The sequence below is a fragment of the Thamnophis sirtalis genome, unplaced genomic scaffold (assembly GCF_051295495.1).
Source record: "Thamnophis sirtalis isolate CommonGarterSnake01/CBP01778 unplaced genomic scaffold, rThaSir2_p1.2 scaffold_7, whole genome shotgun sequence".
NCBI classification, from domain to species: Eukaryota; Metazoa; Chordata; class Lepidosauria; order Squamata; family Natricidae; genus Thamnophis; species Thamnophis sirtalis.
Window position 1 is genome coordinate 19,345,447 of NW_028261387.1, and position 26,724 is coordinate 19,372,170.

The 26,724-nt window shown below is 34.4% G+C and overlaps 1 protein-coding gene across 1 annotated transcript; it reads right to left on the minus strand.

The window, feature by feature from the left end:
• Positions 1–1,776: 1,776 nt before the first annotated feature.
• On the minus strand, positions 1,777–18,213 carry PTGFR (prostaglandin F receptor). Its single transcript, XM_087719427.1, has 3 exons — positions 17,868–18,213; positions 13,559–14,397; positions 1,777–5,709 (listed from the first exon to the last, which is right to left on the minus strand). Exons 2-3 carry the CDS (start codon positions 14,336–14,338, stop codon positions 5,401–5,403), a joined length of 1,089 nt encoding a protein of 362 aa, XP_087575553.1. The 5' UTR covers positions 14,339–14,397; positions 17,868–18,213; the 3' UTR covers positions 1,777–5,400.
• Positions 18,214–26,724: the final 8,511 nt, after the last annotated feature.

A 26,724-nucleotide genomic window follows, 5' to 3' on the forward strand; every position in this document is an offset into this window, starting at 1 on the left:
GGGTATGGCAGAGGAGCTGCTTTCAAGCCATTGGAAAATATATCCAATCCAACTTCTGTGTTTGTGTTTGTTTGAGATTGAGTGAGTGAGAGAGGGATCCAACTTCTCTGTGTGCATGTGTCTGTTTGAGAGAGGGAGGAGGGAGGGAGAGAGGGAGGAAGGAGGGGAGGGAGAAGAAAAAGAATGAAGGAAAACTTTCGCAAAGGAGAAAAACAAATACTGTCGCTTTAAATCGGAACTGAGCATGCCTGGCTGTGGAATTCTGGGAGTTGAAGTCCACAAGTCTGAAATCCCTGTGTCAGTGCCTCACCAGCCATAAATCTCAACCTCACTGCTTTAAAAGGAAATTGCTCTGGCTTCTCTGGAAATCACAATAGTTTCTTTAAATAAACTTTGCTGAAATTGCTTATGTTCACTAATTGAGAGGAAGTGATAAGACTATTATAATATTTGTCTTGTTCCATAGCTAATATGTGTTTCCTTTCTAATGAGTGTGTTTTTCCTTACTTATGCAATGCAATAAAGTATAAATGCTTGCTGAACTATTGTACATAGTTCGTTCCCAGCCTTATGGGGGGAACTGGGCATCTTTGCTCGGATCCAAACAAACACATCACTTAAGAGAGAATTGGGATCTGTCTCTGTTCATGTCAGGCCTGACCTAGAGACTGTACATAAAGCTAGTTCACTTGCACTCTCCATGTGGCCCTCAAGGAATGTTTTATTTTAATAAAACATAAACGGAATTTATTAAAAACAAGATGGAATAATCTTTTGGTTTTATGCTTTTCATTTAACTTACCATACATTAAATTAGATTGGAATTTTCCTTTCTAAACCTGTTTGCCTTTGAATGTCTCTTAAAATGTGCCCAAAAATGCACACTAAACTTGACATGTGGTTTCATCAAAATGCAATGGATAAATGATGACTTCCCATAATTTAGAAAATGTACTTCTGTTGATTTTTTAAAATTGTATTTATGATACAATATAGTTACATTGAATTGGTGACTCAGTTTAGTTTGCAACTGGTTACTACCTTTTTCAAAACTATTACCAAACCAAATATTTTATGTCTTATAGCTGTACATCAATTAGTTTCCTAAGTGAAAAAGATTGCAATTGCCTCACTGCATTTCATTCTGTCACTTTTAGTTAATGTTCCTGATTTAAGATTTAATTTTATTTTTGTCTTCTAGGGTTTTATTGCATCCATTATTTTGTCACAAATTCAAATCTCCAGAGTTTATACATAAAGGAAAAAAAGACAGGTATTCCATGGCCTGGTTCACTGAGGCCCCAATTATAAGAGAACAACATGTGTGTTAGATATAATCTATTAATTGAAAGTAAGTAAAGAGCAAACAAATATCAAGAGCCTCTTATTACCTTTAAAAGGGTTAATGGGTAACATTTAGCCAAATTTAATGCTCTATTTGAATTCCCACACCGCACATGGAAAATCAGAAATTCAAGACTAGGCTAAAATCTTTTTCTCTAATATATTTGTTTATAATGAAGAGTATATTATTTATTTAAAAAAATAGTGTATCTAAAATAGCACTTCTTAATGTAAAATCCAACTACAGTTTGAACTCTGAAAATATTTAGGTCTGTGTCCTGGACATGCAAGTTCTTTGGATATTCTGTTGTCCAGTTGAGTGAGAAAGGTACAGAAAAAGAAATTCAAATGATCAAATGTTCTACCTAACTCTGGTGGAATGTAATAGTGTTATGTTCTTTTTGTTTCCAAGGACAAAACAGCAAAAGGAGCAAATATTAAATAGCTTTATTTGCAACCACAAAAAGTTAGCAGTCACCTTTAAATACTGAAACCATACAGTCAGCAATAAATTTCCCAGTATTTGTAATACTTTTGTGACTTTCACAGTGTGACTTTTTTTTCAGCATTTGCGATTCTCCCTTGCTATTCCAAGCACATCATAACAATAAAGGCACATTATAATAAATTTAATGAGGCACTACATCATACATTTACTCTGTATTTTATACAATTTATAAATAGAAATATACATACAGAATGAAAACAATACAGCCAGAATGAAAAAATACATACAATTTACATATAGATTTATTCACTTGACACCCATCTCCAAGCCCACAAATTTAAATATCATTTACTCTTTTCATTTCTGAAGATTTCCACATTATTGATGAGCATCAATCATAGTCGCTGAGATTAATCCAACCATTCAAACACACTAGGCAGGTTTTCGTCCAAAAGAATTATTATAGTGAAAGAATAAAATCCATAAAATAACGGATTCTTCTAAACCATCTCTCTCCCTCTTCCCAAAACTACTCCAGAAATTTGGAGAGCACCCGGAAGAGACTTGCAAGATGCATGGCCTAAGTACTGTAGAGGGGAAGTACCACTGAATAAATAGAAATATTCTTATGTACCGTAAATTGGATATAACATTGTAATGCCATGGACTCTATCTTCAAAAGTTGAGTTTCAAACATCATAGCAAAGGGAGGGGGCTCGGTTGCATTGTATAATGATAGTATCAATCTGTTATAGGAACATAGATTAGAGGGCTTCTTATATCAAGTAAGATTTGAGGTCCATCTAGCTCAGTATTTACTATATTAACAGCAATTCACAAATCTTTGAAAAAGCCCCTTTCCAGCCTTCCCTGAAGATACTACAAATTTAATACCTTCCATGTATAAGTACATGCCCTATCACTGAACTGTAATCTTGCTGTTTAGAATCAAGCCTGCTCTCTCCTAATACCAGATGATGATATTTATTCAAGAAAGCTGCACATAATTGGAAATGATAACAAAATGATTCGGATATCTCCCACATATTTATAATTCTTCATCTAAATGTTAACATTTGATTATTCTATCACTGTCACACCAGTAATTTGGGAAATATCTTTCACCACCTTTAGACTTCAACAAATAAGATCTTTTTCTGGAACATAAAAATAGAGACACTTGATGGAGATAATTCAGTATGGTAGGTTAGAAATTGTACAGGCCTAAACTTGGAAAACTGTTAATAAAGTTTTGCATTTTCTCTTTATTTCTCTCTTGTATACCTAACACTGCCTATATTTCTTTTGGATGACCAGCATGTAGACATGAATAGTAATAAAATATTATAGGCTACTGATAATAGCAATAGCAGCACTGGCATTCTTTAGCACACTGATTTCATTCTGTAAAATTCTACTTTAATTATCTTTACCAGTTTTGCTTTTTAAACAAAACTACAACATAGTGCAAGTGAGGAAAAAAGTGGGCACTTGATTACCTGAGATCCTAAGAACTTTACTAAATCTAAACCATCTGTCTGGAAATTGTGTAGGGTTTCCTGCTTGAGGGGTGGACTAGATGACCTACAAGGTCCCTTCCAACTCTGTTATTCTATTCTATTCTGTAAATTTATACAGACATTTTATACAAAACTATGTGAAGCTATATACAAACAATGACATGATGCTAACTTCTAACAATTTACAGCTAAGGTCTATGATAGAGAGAGGGAGAGACAAAGAAACAGAGAGAACATATATACGTTCTATTAAGAGTCTGTATTTATACATGTGTAAATCAATTTAATAAGCTGTTAATTTAATAATATATTAATATGTATAAAAAGCTTCCATTTAATCTTTTGTGTATTGAAAATTAAATTTATTGTGCATATTTAATGTATTTTACATTTAACATGAAGTATTATGATTTAAACTAAATGCAATGCATTCTTTTATCAAACCAAGTATGATGTACTCTTCACATTAATGTTGCCTGAATCTACTTTCAATAAAACCAGCAAATGTTTGACTTTTGTGTATCTATTAATAAGATGAGCCTGCAAAGTATAATATGAAATAATAACAGTAAAATTAAACCTAAATTAACATTTGACATATAATACTATATATGCTATACAACTTTTCTATGCATACATGTGAATTGACCGTGGTCTTAAACACTAAAAATACTTTGGAAGTAATTGTATAATCATATGACTATAATTCAAAATATCAATATAATATAGCATCCAATTGTTTAGTAACCATTAAAGTTGTAGGGTGGACTTTTCAGATTACACAATTAATTTATCATGTTATACCAATTTATATACATTTGTTTCTGCTCAGAAAATCCAAAATGCAGGGCTATTTAATCTAGGAAGTAATATTCCATTTGTTTTATAAGATTTAGATAAAATATTTGCAAAAAAACAGCAAAAGCTTTATAGTAACAAGACAAGGAACATTTTCAAAATTAATGCTTTTTACATAATTTCACTGCACATCCATTGTAAAATTCAACACTAAGTCACTTAATTATCTAGTTTTTCATGCTTGCCCTTGTTTCATTCTGCTCCCACCTGAAGTGTTAACAGAACTAAACATTTTCGAGAACAATCTATTTTAATTCTGCTGTTAAGCATTTACATTCGATGACATGTTTTTAGTTTCATTTTAACATAAATCCCAAACATTTAAATCTCTATTTCATTCAAAATTATTTCACAGCCGCTAAAATCTTATTTTTATTGAGGTTTTTTTAACATTTTTAATAATTTTATGTATAATCATTGTCTCCCTTTTTTTGTGTTAGAAATTCCTGAAATACATGAATTGTTAAGTGAGTTTTGCCCCACTTTATAACTTTTCTTGCCACAGGTGTTAAATGAATCACTGCAGTTGATAAGTTAGTAACCTGGTTGTTAAATGAACCTGGATTCCCCGTTCACTTTATTTGTTGGAAGGTTGCAAAAGGTTGCTTTGTTTGTCAGAATGTTTCTGTCCCAGGTGACCCTGGGATAGCAAAAGTCATAAACGTTATCCAGTTGTCAAGCATTTGAATTTTGATCACAATCATGTGGATACTGTCATCGTAACTATGTTGTAACTATGAGCCATCAGCCATGGTGGTGCAGTGGTTAGAATGCAGTACTGCAGGCTACTTCTGTTGACTGCTGTTTGACAGTTTGAATCACACCAGGCTCAAGGTGGACTCAGCCTTCCATCCTTCTGAGGTGGGTAAAGGGAGGACCCAAGTGGTTGGGGGCAATATGCTGACTCTGTAAACCGCTTAGAGAGGGCTGGAAAGCACTGTGAAGCAATATATAAGTCCAAGCGCTATTGCTATTGCTATGAAAAATGGTCATAAATCATATTTTTCAGTGCCACTGTAACTTGAACAATACTAAACAAGCTCTTGTAAGTCTAGAACTACCTGATTTTGGCACTAGATATGGCTGTGCATGTCCAATAAAAAAAATTATTTATATTCACAAGTCAAGCATCTTGTACTAGCAATTCCAGATTGAGACCTATCTATAATTGGAGCCACTTCTTGGGTTTCAATTATAAACCTTTACTTTAATCATTTTCTGTGCTTCACTTTATGGTATCCTTATACTGATTTGTTGATTTGTCAGCTTGGAACTAATTGGTGAATCTGAAACGGCTGCCACTTTTAAAGAATTTTTAATGGAACTGAGTTCCCATGTAGACAAATGAACGAGGTGTACTCCACAAAATCTTCTAGCAATCTCATACAATTTTTGAAGAACAGCTTTTCTCAAAAGAATATATACCCATGGATCCAATATTTGATTCCACGTTGCCATTCGAAGAGCAAAAATTATAGTTTCAGAGGATACTGTTTTTTCTGAGGTATTTCCACTTATCCCAATAATAGCCATGATTACCTACAAAATGAAATAAGTTATATTATTCATCAGAAAAAAAACAAGTCAAAAATATATTACTATTTTTAACAATAATACATGTAATTTGGTTTAACAGTAAAATAGGAATAGTTGAATATCTGGAACTACTTTAGATATATTTTTATAGGAACTGGTTCTGGATTTGAACCATCATGGATTAAAAATTAATCCATTAAAAATTAAAGTTGCTATAAAGAATCAAAATCTCTTTTTGAAAAGAGATCATATTGCTTATGAACTAGTATCAGATGAAGAATATTTAATATAATGTAGTATTGCTTACATACTGAATTACATTCCTATAATTATCTTTTGTGTTCATTTCTAATTCTGACCCTTACAAAATTATTTTACTCTTAATTTCTACATTCTTCTTTCTTACAATTTTTTTCCATTTTGTTTATTTGAAGTTATTTGCAAATGCCATACTCCCCAACTTGTAATTTTTTGCATCAAATCTACACAATGATAGATTATTATAATTAAATACTTATATTCTTCTGAAAGGGATAAAGGCTACTTTACTATTAAAGTCAGGCCACTGAAAACATAGAAAATAGTTTGAAAAACTTTGTAAGTAGAAATGGTATTCTCCAGCTATTCTACATAATAGCTGGAAATTATCATTCTGTGCATTTATAAAAACAGCTAAATACCAGTTGGCTTTTCTGGAGTTCTGGTTCTCCTTGTGTGGAGGAGGAGAAGATTACTGTATGACCATCATTAATAGCAGTCAACTTCCAACAATCTAGGTTTTTAGTACCGGGAAAGGGCAAGTATTATCTTCTCGACTGCCAATAAGAAATACTTTGGATTTAACTTTTCTATTAATTATGATGTTCTCAATAGATGTCACAAATATGATGAAAGCATGTATAATAATTTAAGACACGCTCTAAACATATAAGAAGTTAGTGTGTGTCAGTCCTACTAGGTAAATCAGAAAAGAAAATCAATTCTGCAGAACAACTAAAACTACATTTACTGAGATTAGTAATAATAACAAAATCTTGCAAGTGATTGTTATGTAGGAAGGCATCTGCCTGAGCCAATTTCTGTCGTTCTTCTCAACTTTAAAAAATGTTTCAACCCCTTTGCCTAAATCAGGACTGTCAAACTTGCAGCGCACAGGCCAGCTGCATCACACACTGGCCATGCATCACGTGACACTGCCATGATGATGCACATTTGACACCCTTGGCCTAGATCATGGTTCCTGAATATTCCGATCAAAGTCATCTTCCTTATTCTCTATGGCTTTGGGTGAAGTTTTAGAGTCCTATGATTGAAGATATCATGCAGAGCCAAAAAGCAATTAAAATTGAAGATTATATAAAAAGTTTAACAATCTAAATAAAAGACTATTAAAATGTTCAACATCTGGTTTTCTAACTGATCCAAAAATGCATATGTATCTACTAAAATAAATAATCTACAGAGATAAATATAAATTTTACTTTTAAAATTATTTGTAAATAAGTCTGGAAAATTAAAGGCATACAAAATAAAAATTAATATAAACGTGCCTGGTCATAGTATTCAGTTCAGTATTTTGTCTTTTGCATGATAGTAAACAGCTATGATGACCAGCCTTTATATAGAGATAGCAAAGTTACCCCACAGGAGGTACTTTCATATAATCCAAGTAACTGAGTCTCCATAGGAACTAGAAGAAGGATTCTCCCATTGAATTATAATAAACAGAATTATAAGGAAGAATTGTTATCAGCTCCCAACTGCACTACATTTATCTGAAAATATTACCATTTTTTATCATAATAAATTATCTATAAAATCAGCTGTCTTAATTCAGACAACTGCTAGAAGACACAAACAGTATTAAAACATCTCTACAGATACCGAAGATTGAAACAGGCATAGAAAAACAAAGACATTTTTTCCAAAGGATCTTCAAGATAGAAGGAGTTTGCAACCTCAAATTGATCTGGTAAAGAATAACAATGGACACATGGTATCAGTTTCAAAGAAGATTTTTTAAAAAGGAGTATACGGAAATATTGTACAATAGAGATGCCAACATCTAAGACACTTTACCACAGAATTCTGAAGTTCTACATCTCACTATAGAACACATTGTTTCATCCAAATAGGATGTAATTAAGGAATATATCACAGGCTATATCTGATATCCAAAGAACAAGTGACAGGCAAATTTTAGCTATATAGCCTTAAACATTAAAATCTAGGCATCTGAATTCATGGGTGTATCCTGGAACTCACCCAGACTGAGATCCCCTTAGTATTGCTGTCAATTTCATAATTTTTATGGTGATGCGTAGAATACCTGCTGGTGGCATTGATCGTACAACTAGTCAATGAGGGACCACTCAAAGTAGGACTAGAAGCTAGCACTTAATCCTTTTTCCTACTCTTCTTTTTCTTGACACTTTAGCTTTTTATGGAGCCAACTAGTTGTTGTTTGATTGGAAAGAACAGAGGGCAGAAGTAAACGTGCAAAAGCATCTTGCTTTTTGGAAGAGAGAAATAGAAATAGGATGGAGAATAAGATAGACGTTTTTGCCAATTGGAAGTCATCCCACCACTGCAGATAGCTTTGCTGATAATCAAAGAATTGCTCATAAAGAGATATATTATTATTTCTTAATTTCAGCATGTTTTATGCTGTTGATTTGGGGGAAAAGATATCAGAAATGATAGGCTCTTCTTTGAGTTTTATTGTGCCATTGATTTTGAGCCATACTCTTTAAAAATATTGCACTGTATTAAAATTAATATTAATTTTAATAGGTCTCTTATGATGAGACAGAATAACATTTTTAAAGGAAACTGACATGGGATTGTAATTTACAATTATATACAATTGTATAATTGCAAATGATACAATGAAAATTATAGTGAATATAATTCCCTGTAAGTTGCCCATTTAAAAAACACCTATATCCATAACAACAGCAATAATAACTATTAATGGCATAGAGAAATCAGTGATTTTCATTATTCTCATTAAAAATACTGTGGTTGGCCAAATTATCTTCATATGCATAGGGTGTGCATTCTTATATAAAATTTACAATGCAATTGTAATTATACAATACAATTACAATTTACAATCTCTGCTAGTATCTGGACAAATAGATACAATTCTATACAAACACACAGAATCCAGTGTTCACAAATAGCATCTCTATATCAGGGGCCCCCAACCTTTGGGGCACCAGGGACCAATTCTATGGAGAAAGGTTTTTCCATGGACCGGAGAGGCCATGGGTTTGCGTTCTGCCTGCATCCTGAAGATGGGGCTTCCCTTGTTTGCACAGACCAGTTTCTGGAATGCCATGGATCAGTGCTGGTCCATGGACTGGGAGTCAGGGACTCCTGCTCTATACCATCCAAATGAGAGGAAAAAAAAGACTTTACATCTAAGATGATGATAACATGCAATTAATGAATGGCAGTAATTACTTCCCACTACCCTTTGTGTACTGGGGAAAAATCACTGATTATGATATGAATAAGGCTTTACTGTAAGCAACAAGCACTTTAAATCCACAAATTTCAAAAGCAAATACTCAGCCATGTTCTCCCAAAACATTTTTTTTGACATTCAAAAAAGAGTGTTAGTTGCAGATCCACATTATATAGTTTTACTAAGTCTACCAAAGTAATTTGCCTGTAAGACATTTTAGAAAACTGCTTACATAAACTTATTAACTTAACTGTGATTGAAATGAGAGGCAGAATGAAAAATGGCAGCAATTATTATTGCCAGTTCATAGGAAGGAAATTATTACTAATTACATGATATTAGATGAACCTGAAAGGTACAAAAAGTCCAGAAGCAATATTTATGCATTAGCAAACATATTAAAGAATTATCTATTTATTAGAGGATGTGTTCCATACACGATTAAAGAAAATATTTTGTCTTATTTAATATTTAAAATATTAAATTCAGTATTTCAAATCTTCTAATAGAATTGATAATCAAGAGATTTCCTTTTTCTACCAAGATGTGAAGCAAACAAAGTGTGAAAAAGTAATAAGGGTACATCAATGATCGTAATCTTTAAAAATATTAAGAAGAAAGTGTCAGATCCTGTGGAGTATTGATGCCTTCCTAAAAGAAAAGTTGACTTTTCTTTTGAAAGCACCTAATGAGGTTCTTTCAGGAAATATTAAACTGAAGCAGACAGCTGAAGAAATAAGAATAGTGGTGACTACTTTTAAGACTTTCTTTAATATCAAATTAATATTTTCCCTTTCCTTTTTTCTTAATCTTACAGAAGAGCTGCCTTGAAGATGTTTCTTCAAATACTTTCTTTTTTCCAGCAGATACGCCAGACTTTCACATTATTAATCTCTTCCTGTCTGAATGAAATGTGATTCTCTATAAGTGCTCTTGAGTTGCTACAAGTAACAAAGTAAGAAAGCATCTAATGGGAAAGGTGTTTTTCTACTGATTACATTTTCTTTTCAAGTTTTTAAAGGAATAGAAATTTTCAGTAAAGGCTTCAGTTGCCTAAAGAATAACTTGGAAAAATGTAACTAGCTGTAAAGCAAGCTTGGTTTAATATTTTTGTGGGATGGGGTAAAAAAGAAAGAAATGTAAAATGAAGAATGAAATAATGCTATTGTAAAATAAAACAGGATTATTTTGAAAATAATACCATAAAAATATAATGAAATCTTAAATGTGAAAGTAGACTATACTTTATAAAATCCTTAAGAAAACATCAGGATAAAAGTTGTAAACCAAGCATTCTAAGTACTGAGAAATCAGATGTCCATCCACAAATAGAACTCTTTGCCCAGGTCATTCTCCTTCAATTAAAGGATAATTATGTTCAGTGCTCTTTGCCATATAAAGTACTCTACTTTCTATTAAGTAGGCTAGGACTTTTGGATTTAAGAGATGCAATGCATTATGGTACTGCTGTACTTACAAAGTGCTGTTGGATTATGACCAAATGTATCTACATATAGAAATAGTTAATAATCCGTTCATGATAAAAGAAGTATAGAGAGGGCTTGCTCATAACTAGGTAACAGAAAACAGAATCAGTCACTGTAATAATGTAATCAAGATTAAAAATTGGTTTTTAAACCTAGCATGGAATTACTCAATTATTTTTACAGTTAATTATTTCAAACTAAAAGTGTAACAGTGGGTATTAATACCTTATTATGTAAAACAACTTTACTTATTTTGTGATGGTTGATCCAGCTGGAACATGCTTAATTTTCATATGACTGATGCTACATGTAGATTAACACTTGACTGCATATTTCTGCATTATACAATATTAACTGATTTCCAAAGAAAATTGTTTTTATAAAGCAGATATAATTTATTAAATAGGTAATTCTACTATTAGTAAAACTTGTATTGTAATTGGGACTTTTGCATTTCTGTCATTATGATCTGGGCTGAACTCTCATTAGCCTCAATAAGAATGATCAAAGTACTGTAGTGTAAAGATTTAAGAAGGTTAAGATTATCATGAAATACTGAACAATGAAATCTTTCATGCTCTCTTTAATCAAACAACTTGCATATTTCCATATATGCTGCATATGGTTGTTCTTGCCATACAGTTAATTCATATCGTAATAATGTTTTGTGGATAGAAGTTTAACAGGACATTCTTTCCACTTGGTGCTATCTGGCAAATTCTTCTAAGCACAAACATATTGCTTCTTTTTATCACTCTTTTCTTGCTGAACATTCTTTAAAGACACTGTTTATGATGTACCCTCATCTACATTAATGATTAAAAAAAACATTACTGCTGACTTAGAAAGTTTTTGTTATTATCCAGTCCTCATTGATTCAGTGGTATTGAATTTCTAATGCACCTTATGGCTTAATATTTAACCACTGAATATCGACATATAGTGCATTACTCTCCAATAATGTAAACAGTACTAGATTATTTTTACTTTAATTAAAAGAAACAAGGATGTGCAATTTAAGATAATAATTTCCTACAATCCCTAGTCCCTAATAATTCCCAAGTTCCAGGTGTTTTCCCATATCTTATGTAAATAACATTAAGCTCTATGTCAAATTTGTCTCAAGTATCAATCCGAAATGTCTTAAAATATTCCATTTCATACTTATTCAGGAAGAGCATGTGATTTCTCTTAGAATAAATAGAAACTGTTTAGCTGATGAAACTAGTTTGTAGTCAGAAAACACTGTAGTGTTACATAATAAATGAGAATGAGAATCATTTATACATCTGAATTAAAAATAAATGTTATCACATATTTCATGGAATTTGAAAATAGTCATTATGTTTACAATTTATTTATTTATTTATTTATTTATTTATTTACTGCCCATCTCGCTTGGGGTAACTTGCTGATAAATTACAGCTCTTCCATATTTAAAAATATAATGGCCATTCAAATATTATGCCAATCCATGGTTAGGGACCCATTGCATGAATTGATTTCAAATACACAAAGTTAACAAAGTATTATTTTAAATGTGCTTCCTGTGCATTTTTGCTATTGCAGTTTTTAGGCTTTTATCATTCTGTAACCAAGTACTAAAAAGCAACACATTTACAATAAAAACAGTGGCCTTTGTTTGCCATGCAATTCCTTAGGTTTGAAGATCCCTTACCCATGATTTGTTGAATAAACCTTATATGCTACTTAGAATGTGTTAAGTCAGATCCAAATAAAACAGATGATGATTAGCAACAATGTGTGTGTTCAAACTATTTTAAACATAGTTTGCGGTGATATTTGAATCAAGCTAATAAAATGCCTTCTTCACAGAAGACTAGACTGAATGTCTGCCTCATATTTTACAATTTGTTACTCATAAATAACAACAGAATAACAAAGTTGGAAGGGATCTTGGAGGTCTACTGCTCCAACCTTCTGCTTGAGCAAGAGATTCTATATCAGTCTGGACAAATGGCTGTCCAAATTCTTCTTAAAAACCTCTGGTGATGGTGCATCCACAACTTCTGAAGACAACCAGTTTCACTGACTACCATAATTATTCTGTCAGGAAATTTCTTCTTAGTTCTAGGTTGATTCGCTGTTTGTAAATTTCCATCTTTAACCTCTTGTCTTGTTCTCAGATGCTTTGGTGATTAGATTGCCCCCTGTCTTCTTTGTTACAGCACCTCAAATACTGGTAGACTGATATCATGTCACCCCCGTCCTTCTCCTTCATTATACTAGAAAAACCCAGTTCTTGCAACCATTCACTGTATTTATAGTTTATTAAATTTAAATTTATTATTTTAGTCTCTAGCCCTCTAATCATCTTATTTAAATATTGGGGAAGAAACCATGTAGTAAATACTTGTACTTGGTGGTAAGTACAAACTTAAGGTATGGGTGGATTTGCTTTCAAAACACAAAGTAGCCACTTGAATTTTGGTTTTGTTAAGGAAAAAACTACAACTGTTACAAGAAATATTGGCGCTCCCTTCCATATTGCTGCAGATATTTGAAGGTCGTTATTTCATTACAGCTTTAAATGGAACAGCCCTTCAAAGCAAAGGTGTGATGCAGTTCACTGTTTGCATCCCCTGCTTTGATAAATATTCTTCATTTTTATATGACACTCTTCCCTGTGACATCATAAGTCCCATTATCTAAGGAATTGGTTTTCAAAAGAAAAAAGAAAAAAGAAAAAGAAAATACCCCCTAACTTCCATTAAACCATCTTGTGAAAGCTTGGCATATTAGTCAGCATCCACCCTCATCTAGAAAATGTTTGTATCACTATATTCAACCCAAGATCTTAAGATATTATCCCAGAACAAGATAACCAATAAATAACATGAGAATGGAAGTGGTTGTGTGATTAAGATCTTACCAGGAAAGGAGTCCAGCAAATGCAAGAGACACACATTATACCCAAGAGCTGAATGATCATTTCAAAATGATGAGATGTGCCCTGTCTATGTTGACTTTTAAATTTGACTCTTAAAAGTGTCGTTCCTGTCACGGCATTGCACAAAAGTGAAATAACAAGGGCCAAAAAACCCAAACATGAAAAAAGTAAGAGGTAAAATCTATCTTCCCAATCACTAACATCAGATGTTTGATAGAAGCACCAGGTTTGTGATGCTTGAACTGTATAATTCTTTGATGTCAGTATTGGCAGCAAAGCTATGAAAATAGCAAAAAGACACACCATTGTAAATATTATTTTTACATGGTTAAAAGTCATTTTTGTTGAATGAAATATTGGTTTTGTCACTCCAATGCAGCGTTCCACAGCCATCACACTGCCCAGAAAAAGAGGATAAAGTCCAAAAAACACCAGGCAGTTACCAAAAAAATTGCAAAATATTTTTGATTGACATAATTCTTTCCTTATGTTTTTATCTGCATATACGAATACCGCAATAGTTCCAGCGATGAGATGGCCCAACATGTCTGTGATAACCAAGCTACTGGCAAAAAACAAAAACAATGCTTTTGATTTCTGCTTAAACCTCTTATATGCTTTCATTAGAATTACTATTGCAAGGCTATTGGATAAAATCCCAACAGTCATGAAGGTGGCAGTAAAGAATACATTGAAGACTTTTTCTTCACCACACGTAATATTAGGCATTCCAGTCAAGGATGCTGATTGTGAATCATTCATTGTTAGAAAGAAAATTTCAGCATTCAAAACATCTCAGTGGCCAGGAAATCATCCGGTATCTGCAATATAGTAAAAGAAACTGTTTAAATACAATAAATAATATTATACATTTTATCTTACCCACTTGCGATACAAAGGCAGGCATAATGTAGATGAACATGCATAAACACCAGTGCAGAGAATTAAATTAACGAAATATAAAACTGATAGTACAATAGATCATTTAAGTTAATACAAAGCAGGAAAAAAGTACAAAAAGGAATATTTAAAATTTGAAATACTTAAATGTTAGCATAAATACTAATGGTATATTAAGTTATCAATATGCAAGAACATTTGTTCCAAAACAACACATATCCATTACCTTATACAGCTTTCCTTTTTAAATTATATAACTAAGAGTGTATTATATAGCTTCATACACTGCTGTAGTAATTTTTTCGTGTTGTGGAATTTGATTATCTAGTGGGGGGTTTTCCAGTCTTTTCCACTTTACTTTTTCTATAATCTCATCAATCCATTTTCACTCACAATACATCGTTGGCAATAACACAGGAAATAGATAGATAGATAGATAGATAGATAGATAGATAGATAGATAGATAGATAGATAGATGATAGACAGACAGATAGACAGACAGACGATAGCCCTTCCATTGCCCAAGTTTAAGAGTTAATCAAATAAAACTGAGTAAAGTATGAGCAGACTCTTTTCCGGCCCTTCCAGATAATTCTCTGGAAAGTAACATGTTTTCTTCTATTGAGGTCTGCAGCACTCGGAGAACCAATAGGTGATATAAACTTGCCTTTCCTGGCTAACAGATGTGCACAGAAGTGTCTCAAATAATTAGCATTCAACTACTGGCAATGAACTGAATATATTGCTTTATACTCTCAGTTTGGCCTATTCTTTCTAATAAAGTATAAATTTAAATAAGAATAAAGTAGCATTTTCTATGCCCAGCATATCTCCAGATTTCACTGGTCCATTAATTTGCTCAAAATGTCACACGTGTAAGAGGAAGAAATTGGAAGTAGTAGGAGAGCAAATAACCACTGATTAAACTGACTGATCAATTTGCTTCACAAATAAATGTGAACCAGTCTACTACAACAATTATAATGTTTCTTGCACTGGAAATAAGTGTAACTTGCAGGTTGAGGTAAAGACAAAATGCCTATAGAAGTCTACAGTCTATATTTAGGCATGTGCAAAGGAAGAGTTATGATATTTAATTGCACTTAGGAGAGCAAGAGAAAAATGGGCAAAACAACTTCGATGCCTGCTATTTTTATTTATTCTATGTATTATGCAGCTTCCAAATGTGGCTGTTCAAGATCTGACATACTATTCCTTCCATCAGTGCAATATTACAGATAAATTTTACCACATTTAATATATAGATAGTAAACTCAGCACATATTATGTTTCTAGTATACGATATACCACATATACATTTGCTACAGTGTTCATGTACTCCTTACCATGTTCTAATCTAGGAATCAGGAAAACACACTGAGAATACAGAGCAGAAACACAATAGATCAAACTAAAATCTCATCTTATTTCAAGTAATTGAGGAAATACTGAATAATACAGTTTTTTCAAAACTCTAAATTATATGAGAAATGAAAATCATACTCTACATTTGTAGGAATTTGGAATTCTGTTAAGTGGATTTTATTTAGTATACAAAACATTCTGCCATATGAATCTGAAGCTAAGTGAAACACTTTTATAGAAGAAATACGAATTTAAATATAAACAAGGGGGAATAACACACAAACTTATCTCCCCCCCCCCTTTAAATGCTTTTACTGTAAATGACAGTAAAATTCTTTTACTGTCATTCTTTGTCCCAAATAGCATTTAATGGCCAAGCAAAGTCTCTGCATGAATTGGCTAGGTCAGTTCACTCAATCAGTCCTTCATTTATTAGCTCATATACATTATACACTATTTGATTCTCCCCTTTCTTTATTTCTTAGAAAACAAAGTTATAGCTTCCATATAGCCTTATGCTAGTAAAATCTGAGCATTAAAACAAGGTGATCTTACTAAACTTCGTAAAATTTAGTTACCTATACAGCCATGCCAAATATTAAAAAAAAAAACAGTAGCAGTTTTAAAATAAAGACTATTCAATGGAGGAAGAATTCTATACAACTTGAAACAAATATTAAATATTTTGGCATTATACCAGACATACAATAGTCTACGTTGCCTGACAAATAAATACTATAAGTATGTAACTTATACTAAACCAGTAGAGGATAATGTAAACAGATGAAAAGTATATTACTTAAATAGAGGAAAAGAAACATATATAAGTATGCATTTTCATAAGTAATTCCAGTTTTGCTTCTGTTTGAATATAGCACTTAAAAAAAATTAAAAGTACTCTGCATAAATTTTAAATGCAAATTTAATTTTTAATTTGAATTCAAAGCTGTATGAAACCTAATTAAAACGACAGATATCATATTACCAAATTTCATATTATTGCAAAAATTAATGCACAGAACAGCATTTTTAAGCAGATTATTTAAGTTGCCAAGCTTCTTTGGGGTAAAATGACCAGAGTTATCCATATATGTGAGACTATGGCATGCTCTTGAACAGACTTACTTCATATAGTTCGGTATACTGCAGTAACTAGTCTAAGTCCCAGAGAACACTTATTTGAATTGTGAAAATAGGTAATATGAAGTGAGCAGTAAGTACAATTAAGGTGACAGAATAATTTAAAATGGATAACAAGGACTGCATGAACAAAATTGGAACCTATTTTAAGTTGCCGGAGGAGTAAAAATGAAAATCATTGTTGGAAATACATCAAGGAAATACTTTTGCAGTGCCAAAAACGTGAAAGATTTCAGGATTCATTAGTCTGCATAATGAAAGTCTATGCAGTCGCTAAGAATCAACATCAATTTGATAGCATATAATTGATCAACCAGCCACTATTGCAGAAATCTGTTTTTTTTTAATATATATATCTTTTTTATCTATAGATGTGACATGAGAAAGCAAGGAGCTATTGAGGGAACAGCAATCAGTTAATCTAGCAAGCTAAGCGGTGGAATAATGATAGTTAAAGGATCAAAATAAAAGAATAGGAAAAAAGAAGCAGGTCTGGAAAAGAAAAACAGAAAGGAAAATAGGCGGCAACTGATGTGTAAATAACGATGAACTCTGAGAAATAAAGTAGACTTTGAAACGTTTGGATGGAGACAGAAGGGAAATGAGATTCTCTTCTGGTAAGAGAATTAATATTGTTCTGCATTCCTCCCACTGGTACATTGGACTCCACAGAAGCAAATCCCATTAAATTAAATGGGATTCTTTTCCTAGCAAGCGGAATTGGATTACAGTCTCGATTCAGCCGATTTGATTTGAATCTACCTAGCCTAATCCTGGATCCTCTTATACCCTCAAGCGTCTGACCAGATAGGACAGTCAGTTGTCTCTTTAGTCACCCAATTATCTAAGTCTAAAGAAGGTAAAAACAAAACAATGCACACTTACAGGCGGGATTTAAAAGAGCCAGCCGGAGGCTAAAACCACGCGAGCGCTTTTCACCGCACTGATTTAACAGTAAGGCAGCCGCGTTTGATATTGTCCCGTCACAGCCACGGCTAGATGATCTTACGAAGCCTTGGACGGACTAAACTGGAGAGTCCGCAAGAAGTCTTCCCCCACACAAGCACGGCGAAGGCGTCCGCTTTCTTCTCCAAAGCCCGAGGCTCTCCTTCCTTTTCCCCTGAAAGTTTGGGAGTGCGAAGTTTGGAGGGCAAAGCGAGGAGCTCTTTTACTGTGGGGTCCCGCCAATGGTCGCGATGTTGCCTCGTTCCCCGGGCATCGCCGTCACCCACCAGATCGCTGCGGCGCCGACTCTTTCTTACGCTTCCCGCTCACCCTACTAATAAAGACGGAGGGAGGCTGCTGCTCCGCTCTCTCAGACCGCCGGGCTTGCCCACGCTCCCGCCCCTTTCAGCGGAAAAAAAACAAGCCGTCACACGTGCTATCGGCTGGCTCTTTTCTCTGACTTCGGACTCTCTTAACAACCCACTGCAACTTTCCCGTGGGGAAGATGGTAGCCCTTTCCAAGAAAGCCTCCGCCCTCCGTTGGCTCTGCCAAAGAACCAAGCCCTACACCTGCAAGAGGGGGAAGGAAAGAGACTTTGTGTTTCCTAACCATTAAGTGGGGGGGGGGGAGTAACCAAGCATTCCCGTTCTTTTCCAAGGAGATTTAGGGTCTCTGTCCACCAATAAATCTCAGGATCCTGTTTTCTGCCATGTCTCCACATCGTTGTCTTCATTTCATCCCCAATCCATAAGTGCCTATTACAGAAGACAAGAGGTAGCAAGAGATCACACAACTCCATATCTGCATCCAATATTAGGACAAAAGTACAAAAGGAGGTGGGGAGGAGTTGTGCTATAATGTAACTGCATGTAGCAATGGAACTTAGCAATAGCACTTAGACTTATATACCGCTTTACAGTGCTTTACAGCCCTCTCTAAGCAGTTTACGGAGTCCGCATATTGCCCCCAACAATCTGGGTCCTCATTTTACCCACCCCAGAAGGATGGAAGGCTGAGTCAACCTTGAGCCTGGTGAGATTTGAACTGCCAAATTGCAGGCAGCCAGCACTCAGCAGAAGTAGCCTGCAGTACTGCGCCACCGTGGCTCATGTATGGCACGTTTGTGTTGTCATGGCTGACTGTGGGGTGGTCGTTTAGGCCTCAAACCATAACTAAGAATGAAGGTCAATGTTAAAACAGCATTTTTCCCTTTAAGAGCCAAGATACAGTTGCAGCTTTGCCATAATAGGTTTCACAACCTTTTAGTGGATGCCAACGTTAAGTGGGGATGTAGTTCTGGACTCATCCCTTTCAAGTAGTCTATTATAATTTGAGCGTTAGCAAGAATTTGCACACTCAACCCTCTTGTGGCTAAAATATTTGAGGAGAGGAGAAGCATGTCACATGGAAGAGCTTCCTCTTTGAAGGGGGAAGAGATAACTCATGACAGCCCGATGCTTCAAACTCCCCAAGCACCCCAGAAGCCATGACAAAGCAGCTAAAAATGCATAGTTATCTACTGCCTGGAAGCTCTTTTACTCTGAGTATGAGGAATCATTTTGAAATCCTAGCCCTAGAGTATCCCTCCTACGAGCAGAGGAAGCTGATAGTTAAGGAACACAGCCAAGTGGATAGAGCAACTAAGCTACCAAAGCTTACCAAGCCAAAAAAAAAACACACAACAAAGGAAAGTCAACTGATCTCTAAGGTTTGGGATCATCAATCTGATAAGCATTGGATACTTCAGATGATAGCAGATAGACCTTCTCCTATTCTGCCCCCAAGGGTTGCTTTTCAGGGCCATTCTGCTTACATCAAGAGGGGAATTCAGCTCTTTAAAACCAACATGTCCTCCATAGACATCAGGTTTTTGAGATGGTCTCCATCGTAATGACCTTGATCAACAATTGCCTGCCAGAAACAGTAGGTAAGGTAAAATGAAGGACTGTTGCAGTTGAAGTTGGGAAAAGAGATTGTTAAATGCACTATGAGAGATGCACCTAACACTGTACCTGTAAGCTGTTTGGGCTGGGAAGAGAACTGGAATTTGAATCCAAAAGTAGCCCGGGCTCAATTCCGACATATTATAGATGTTTTATCTGGTGCATTCAAAAGTATCAACCCAACAACTGAGCATTGTGATTTTTTGGGGGGGGAGGGGGAGTTAGTGCTATTTCACAACATATAGTTTGGCTAACTTTAAATATACCTGTACCAACACCTATGCCAAACAGCATCCCAGGCCATGCTCATTAAGTATTAAAGAGACTGATTGATAGACTTTCCCATTTCCCATTGCTTGTTTTGAAGGAAAGGAAGATAGCTAGGAAAGTATATTAACCCTTGTTCTTTAACATATCCTCTATGCTGGGATTGTGTCTATGGCACAGTAAAGATTGTCCCAATGCAACTAAACTTATAGTATAACTATCATAAAGGCTTTAATAGGAATGTTTCTCTCTCTGTTAAACTAACAATTCTCTTCACAGAGAACACAATCTGAAAATCCAACATCAAATATCACAGGAAACTGACCTTGATTTAAAACAATATACTGTATCAATAACCTGGCCAAACAAGTCTAGTGTGCATTATACCTGTGCCTGAGATTTTCACCTTCAGCGTGATATTAATGAAGAGGTATCTTACAAGTAATTATCTCAAAAGATTCTCAGCAACCCCAATTACACTGAGAAAATAGTTATAAGGAGATTTTAGAAAGAGTAAGAAAGTTCCTTGAGCTGAGACAGTTTCTGCTGAGATAAACCCTGCTTTTATTTTTACCAAGCTGATCGTAAATATAGCTGTCAGACTGCAGTTGGTTTAATTCAACTTTGCTGGATTCAATGACAGTCCACTTACAATAAATCATGGACTACAGCGTTTCCAATAGCTTTTGCGCTGGTAAAGATGCAAATTAAAGCCGTTAGAATTTGAGTCAGTGTTCACGAATAAGTCCTGACAAAAAGGAAGTCATACTTAAATGGGTTAAATTTCCAAGGTATATGATACACAGAATATAATATATGCAATTATGTCTGTTTTAATGCAATCCTAATTCTAGCTTTGAAGATTACTCAATGCATTGTGAATTAAAAATGATCACTGAGCAAATGCTCACAATTTGTCTCTTTCAAATTATGAACTTTTCAACAATGTCTTTAAATAAATTTAATATGTGAACACCAAACTTCACATACACAGATTCACATTCAGAATATTACATTCTTTGGTTTTTCTTTTCTTTTCCTCCTCCTTGAATGCATTCTGAATTTTGAATTGCATTTTAATTCTCCTTGAAGAATGAATATAAAAGGAAAAAGGAATGACATTACCATAGATATATAGTACAAACAACCCAAGCAAACAGAGTAAATAGATTAACATTTTGCTAATCAATTAGCTAAGATGAGCAGAAAGCACACTATAATAGTAGTGGGGACTTTAAGGACTTTAACTACCTGGACATCAACTGGGAGACAAACTCTGCACCAAGTGGAAGATCAAACAGGTTCTTGATAAATCTAGCAGACAACTTTGTCATTCAAATGGTAGAGAAGGGAAGCAGAGGGTTAGCTATACTGGATTTAATACTTACTAGGGGATGAAATTATAGAGGGAGTTGAAGTTGCAGGAACTTTGGAGGAAATTGACCGTGTCATATTGGAAGTCAACATAATACAGGTAGAAGTAATAGAACGAGTGGGTGTCTTAGACTTTAAAAGAGTTGATTTTCACAAACACAGAGCTTAAGAAGGATTCCATAGATACAAATCTTAAAGGTGAAAACAATAAGCTTTGAAAATTCTGAAAAATGAGATTATAAAAGTCCAGTCTAACACAATACCACTGAGAAAGAAAAATATGTGACCCTAGACAAAACCAGCCTGGTTCCATAAAGATCTCTCTGATAAATTAAGAAACCAAAAAGGACAAGTATAAAAAATGGAAAGAGGGATACACAACTATAGCAGATTGAATTCCTGAATCTGCAAAGACCAATTCATGAATGCTAAAGCTCAGAACAGGAGAAGGACGAGGACGAGGACGAGGAGGAGATTATTATTATTATTATTATACAATTGTATCACAGCGGCCAGTTGTTTCGCCGGATTTGGCATTGGTTACTAGTCAGGCCCCACCCAGGGGCCTAGGACGTCGTAACGTATTTTCGTAATATGCGTGCAGATCCAAGCAGTGCGGCTTTTTGCATTTGACTGATGGTGATTTTGTCAATTTTTAACTGTTTTAAATGTAATTCCAGTGCTTTTGGAATAGCACCCAGTGTGCCAATTACCACTGGAATTATCACTGCTGGTTTGTGCCATAGTTGTTGAATTTTGATTTTTAAGTCCTGGTATCTTGCGATTTTTTCATGTTCCTTCTCGGCGACCCTGCTATCACCTGGTATTGCGATGTCTATGATTGTGACCTTATTTTTCTCAACCAGTGTGATGTCTGGTGTATTATGCGCCAGTATTTTGTCGGTTTGTATACGGAAATCCCACAAGATCTTGACCATCTGATTTTCGGTGACTTTTTCAGGCTGATGTTCCCACCAGTTTGTTGCTGTTTTAATATTATAATTTTTGCACAAATTCCAATGGATCATTTGTGCTACTGAATTGTGCCGCAATTTATAATCAGTCTGCGCGATTTTTTTTACAGCAGCTGAGTATGTGATCAACAGTTTCATCAACTTCTTTGCAAAGTCTGCATTTGGCATCATCAGAGGATTTTTCGATTTTGGCCTTAATGGCATTTGTGCGGATAGCTTGTTCTTGCGCAGCCAGGATTAGTGATTCTGTTTCTTTCTTTAATGTACCTGTTGTTAACCATAACCAAGTTTGTTCACTGTCCACTTTATCTTTTATTTTTTCCAGAAATTGGCCATGCAGTGCTTTTTTCTGCCAACTCTCCATTCTTGATTTTATCACATCTTTTCTGTATTCTTGTTTCGTCTGTTGGGCCTTCAGTAGATTATTATTATTATTATTATTATTATTATTATTATTATTATTATTATTATTATTATTATTATTATTATTATTTAAAGGTATAAAGCAATCAAGGAAAAGTCAAAGAAACAATAGTTCAGAAGATGGCAAGGAGATTATGAGTAGCAGGGAGAAAGTGGAACTGCTTAATTGTTGATCTCCATCTGTCTTGGCACAAAAGGAAAAATCAGTCCAACCTATCAAAAGCAATACCATAAAAGACAGATTAGGAATTCAAATGAAACTAGGAAGAAAATGGAAAAAGAACTTCTATCCACTTTAGACAAGTTCAAATTACCAGGAGCAGAGGGATTACGTTGCAGAGTTCTGAAGGAGCTAGCAGAAGCGATCTTGGAACCATTGAACAATATCTTACAAAAATTCTGGAGCACTAGGGAATGACCAGAGAACTGGAGAAGAACTGATATGATTCCAGTCTTTAAAAGGGGGGAGATGGATTTAGGAAACTACAGAGCAATAACCTGACATCAATATCTGGAAAAATCATGAAAAGGCAATGGATCGGCAAACACCTAGAAGCAAGCACAGCTATACTAGAAGCCTATACTATGAGTTTGTCCAAACTAGACCATGCCAGACAAACCTTATTGCATTCTTTGATAAAGGGACTAAATTGGTGGATCAGGGAAATATAATGGATATAGTTTACTTAGATATTAATAAGTGAAGCATTTATTTACTTTAGCATTTGATAAAGAAGATTATAGCCTACTTCATGATAATGTGGGAAAGCTCACTGCATGCTCCCGTCCATGTAGATTAGGGGTGGGTTCCTGCCAGTTCTAACCTCTTTTTTAGAAGAGGTTCCACAAATCTACCATGCCTTTTAGAACCGGTTCCAGCTCCCTCCCCCCGCCCATCTGCACCACGCTTCCCCGCCCACCACTCACTGTTTGGGTGGCTCACCAATCACCCCGCCCACCTCTAAGAGTCCTATCTAAACCTTAAAGTCTTAAAGCTGTCAAGTTTGAAGACCCCTGGGGATTTTTTTTCTAAAGGATTAGGGGTGCAAGGGTTTTGTAACTTGACAGCTTTAAGACTTGCATGCTTCAAATGCCAGAGTTTCTGAGCCAACATTTTGGTTGCTAAGCAAGTGTGTTGTTAAGTGAGTTTCACTGCATTTTACAAGTTGGCCACGGCCACCCAGTCACATGACTGCCAAACCACTCCCGCTTGGTCACATGGTCAGCAAGCCACTCCCACCCATCACCTGGCTGGCAAGCCACTCCCATAAAGCAGGCCACACCTACAGAAGAGCTTCTAAAAAAAGTTGAAACCCACCACTGATGTAGATGTAGTTCCATTCAGAACTATGTGTTTAGTACAATTGGTCAGCAAGTTATGAATCCATCTGGTGGTGACAAATAGACAGCGGAGAATATGGACAAATACTGACAAATAGTATATAGATACATAGATATTTAATAAAAGCTTTGCTCCAGTAGGTCAACACATCAACATGAGAAGCATAGTATACTTTATTTCAACGTGATGGTGAATTATATTGTAGTTTCTTCTGCTACATAAATCCATAGCTGGTTAAACAGTTGTATTACTCAGCAAATCTTTGTTAATAGCACTGTGTCAATTTCAACCAATAATTTTTGAGGGCCAAACACAGAACTTTGTAATCTAGGCCCTATACTCTTCATTGTTTTTATAAATTCACATTTATCATTTTAAATGGACCCTGAATTTCAACCAAACTCTGCCTCCTGCTAGCACTTTTATCTTAAAATAGGAACTGATGATAAACAATAAAGTAATGACTTTCCAGCTAAATATCAACCTTCTCTTTTTAAACTTGATATGTTGGCAAATTTCTATGGAGATTGTCAATCATCCAGGTCAAAAGAAAACTGAACTTTTTTTCCTTTGAAAACATTTTGTTTCTTATCCAAGAAACTTCTTCAGTTATAACTAACTGGTGGGGAATTCTCCACTAGTTATTTAGAACTGAAGAAACTTCTTGGATGTTCTTGCTTTTCCAAAAAGCAACAGGACTTTCTAGGGTTTCTTTTCTTCCTTGAAAATGTTTTGCTTCTCTTCCAAGAAATCTCAAGAAATATCTGTTTATTTAATACAGTATTTTTGTTGAATAAGGATGAGAAAGTTCATGATTATTTGTAGACCTGTTATGTAAGGGGAGGAAAATCTATCAGTTTTTTACTTATTTATTTTTCATCATCCAGTCAGGATGGATTCTTTATGTTCAATGTTAAATATATACGACATTTGTGGTTTTCCCTCCTTTTCCTTTATACACAAAGATTTTTTTCTCTCTTTTTATTTGTTAATCTTGGATGTTTGTTTTTCTGTTTTGTATTTTGCTCTTGTTGATAAACAAAAATAAATACTTCTTGGATGAGAAGTGAAACATTTTCAAGAAAGAAAAAAAAACCAAGAATATCCAGTTGCCTTTTAGAAAAGCACCTTTGAGATAACCATGACCTGAATGATTGAGAATTTCCATAAGTTACTAAACTTCTTGAATGAGAAGGGAAACATTTTAAAAAGAAAAAAAAACACCAATAAAGTCCAGTAGCCTTTTGAGAGAGAAAAAGAACCTTTGGTATGTTGACAAAATTTTTAGATAATAAAACATTTGAATTATAAGGCCTTCTAGTTTGGAATAAACTTTCAAACTCTTTAAGGGTATTTTTTTAAACTCCCATATATCTCAGAGCTGCAAAATCTGTAATGCAAAAATCTGTATCTCTCTATTGCCATATTTTTTCAGCTTTTTGCAGTTCATAGCTGGTAGGCCTGATATATCCCAAATCAGAGAGAGAAAATTGTTTCAATGTATTAATTCGCAGTTGTAGTTAATTGTGTATTTAGGATATTAACTGGAATTTCTTTCCATTATCTAATGGTGTATTGTTACCCAAATTTTAATTTTGTAGAAAGTTTAGGTTTTTCCATCTTTGGCCATTTGCGTTTTTACTAACCTTTTTGTTCCTTATGTCATCTGAATAATCATTGCTTTTACTATAGTAGTTCTATTACTACAAGCTACGTAGGAAGTTTGAATTTTCAAGTATTCGTGAAGAAGTTTCATTTAACTGTTCCTATTGTTCCTCCATTTGGTTCATCCTGAAATTCATTAGTACAGGAATTAGTTAAGATGTTAGTAACCTAATATAAACTTAAATTTGTAACTATAATAGTAAACACTGCAGCTTTGACTATTAGCATTTACTACAACATCTTACGCTTGGCATGACTGCACAGCCATTGGGCCTTATTTCCTGGCAATCTGTTTCTTATTTCTTGCCCCTCCTCTCTCTCATATATACATACACATGTAAATGCATACATTTTGCAGCAGGGATTATGTTATGTGGCTTCTATTCAGAATCCACACAGCTTTCTAGATATTAAATTATTTAACCATAATTGGCTTCCTTAACACAATAAGGCATTTTTCTTTCTTTCCAGACAGTCTCTGGGGGAAAAAAATCTTTTTATATACATTACTATTCATTTATCCATGCACTTCATTATACTCCATCCCAAAAAATTATTAACTGAACATGAAAAATTAGTCAGAAAAACATCCTTCTAGTAACACTGAGTGAAACACAAACTGAAAGGCCTTTTTACTTTATTTCTAAGGTTGAACTAAAGCTAGCTAGAAATGAGACTGGAAACATATTCTTAAGAATGTTGTACCTTTATTATTGTAGCTTTATTGATTAGCTTTAGGCCATATCAAAGCACAAGGTTCAAACACATATCACCAGTAGAATCCTATACAATTTAAAATAAGAGTAGG

Coding starts and splice junctions, on each gene's coding strand:
- PTGFR (XM_087719427.1), bottom strand. CDS start 14,338: ATGAATGATTCACAATCAGCATCCTTGACTGGAATGCCTAATATTACG. Junction 5,710..13,558: donor TTTGCTGGACTCCTTTCCTG/GTAAGATCTTAA, acceptor TTCATTTTGTAG/GTAATCATGGCTATTATTGG.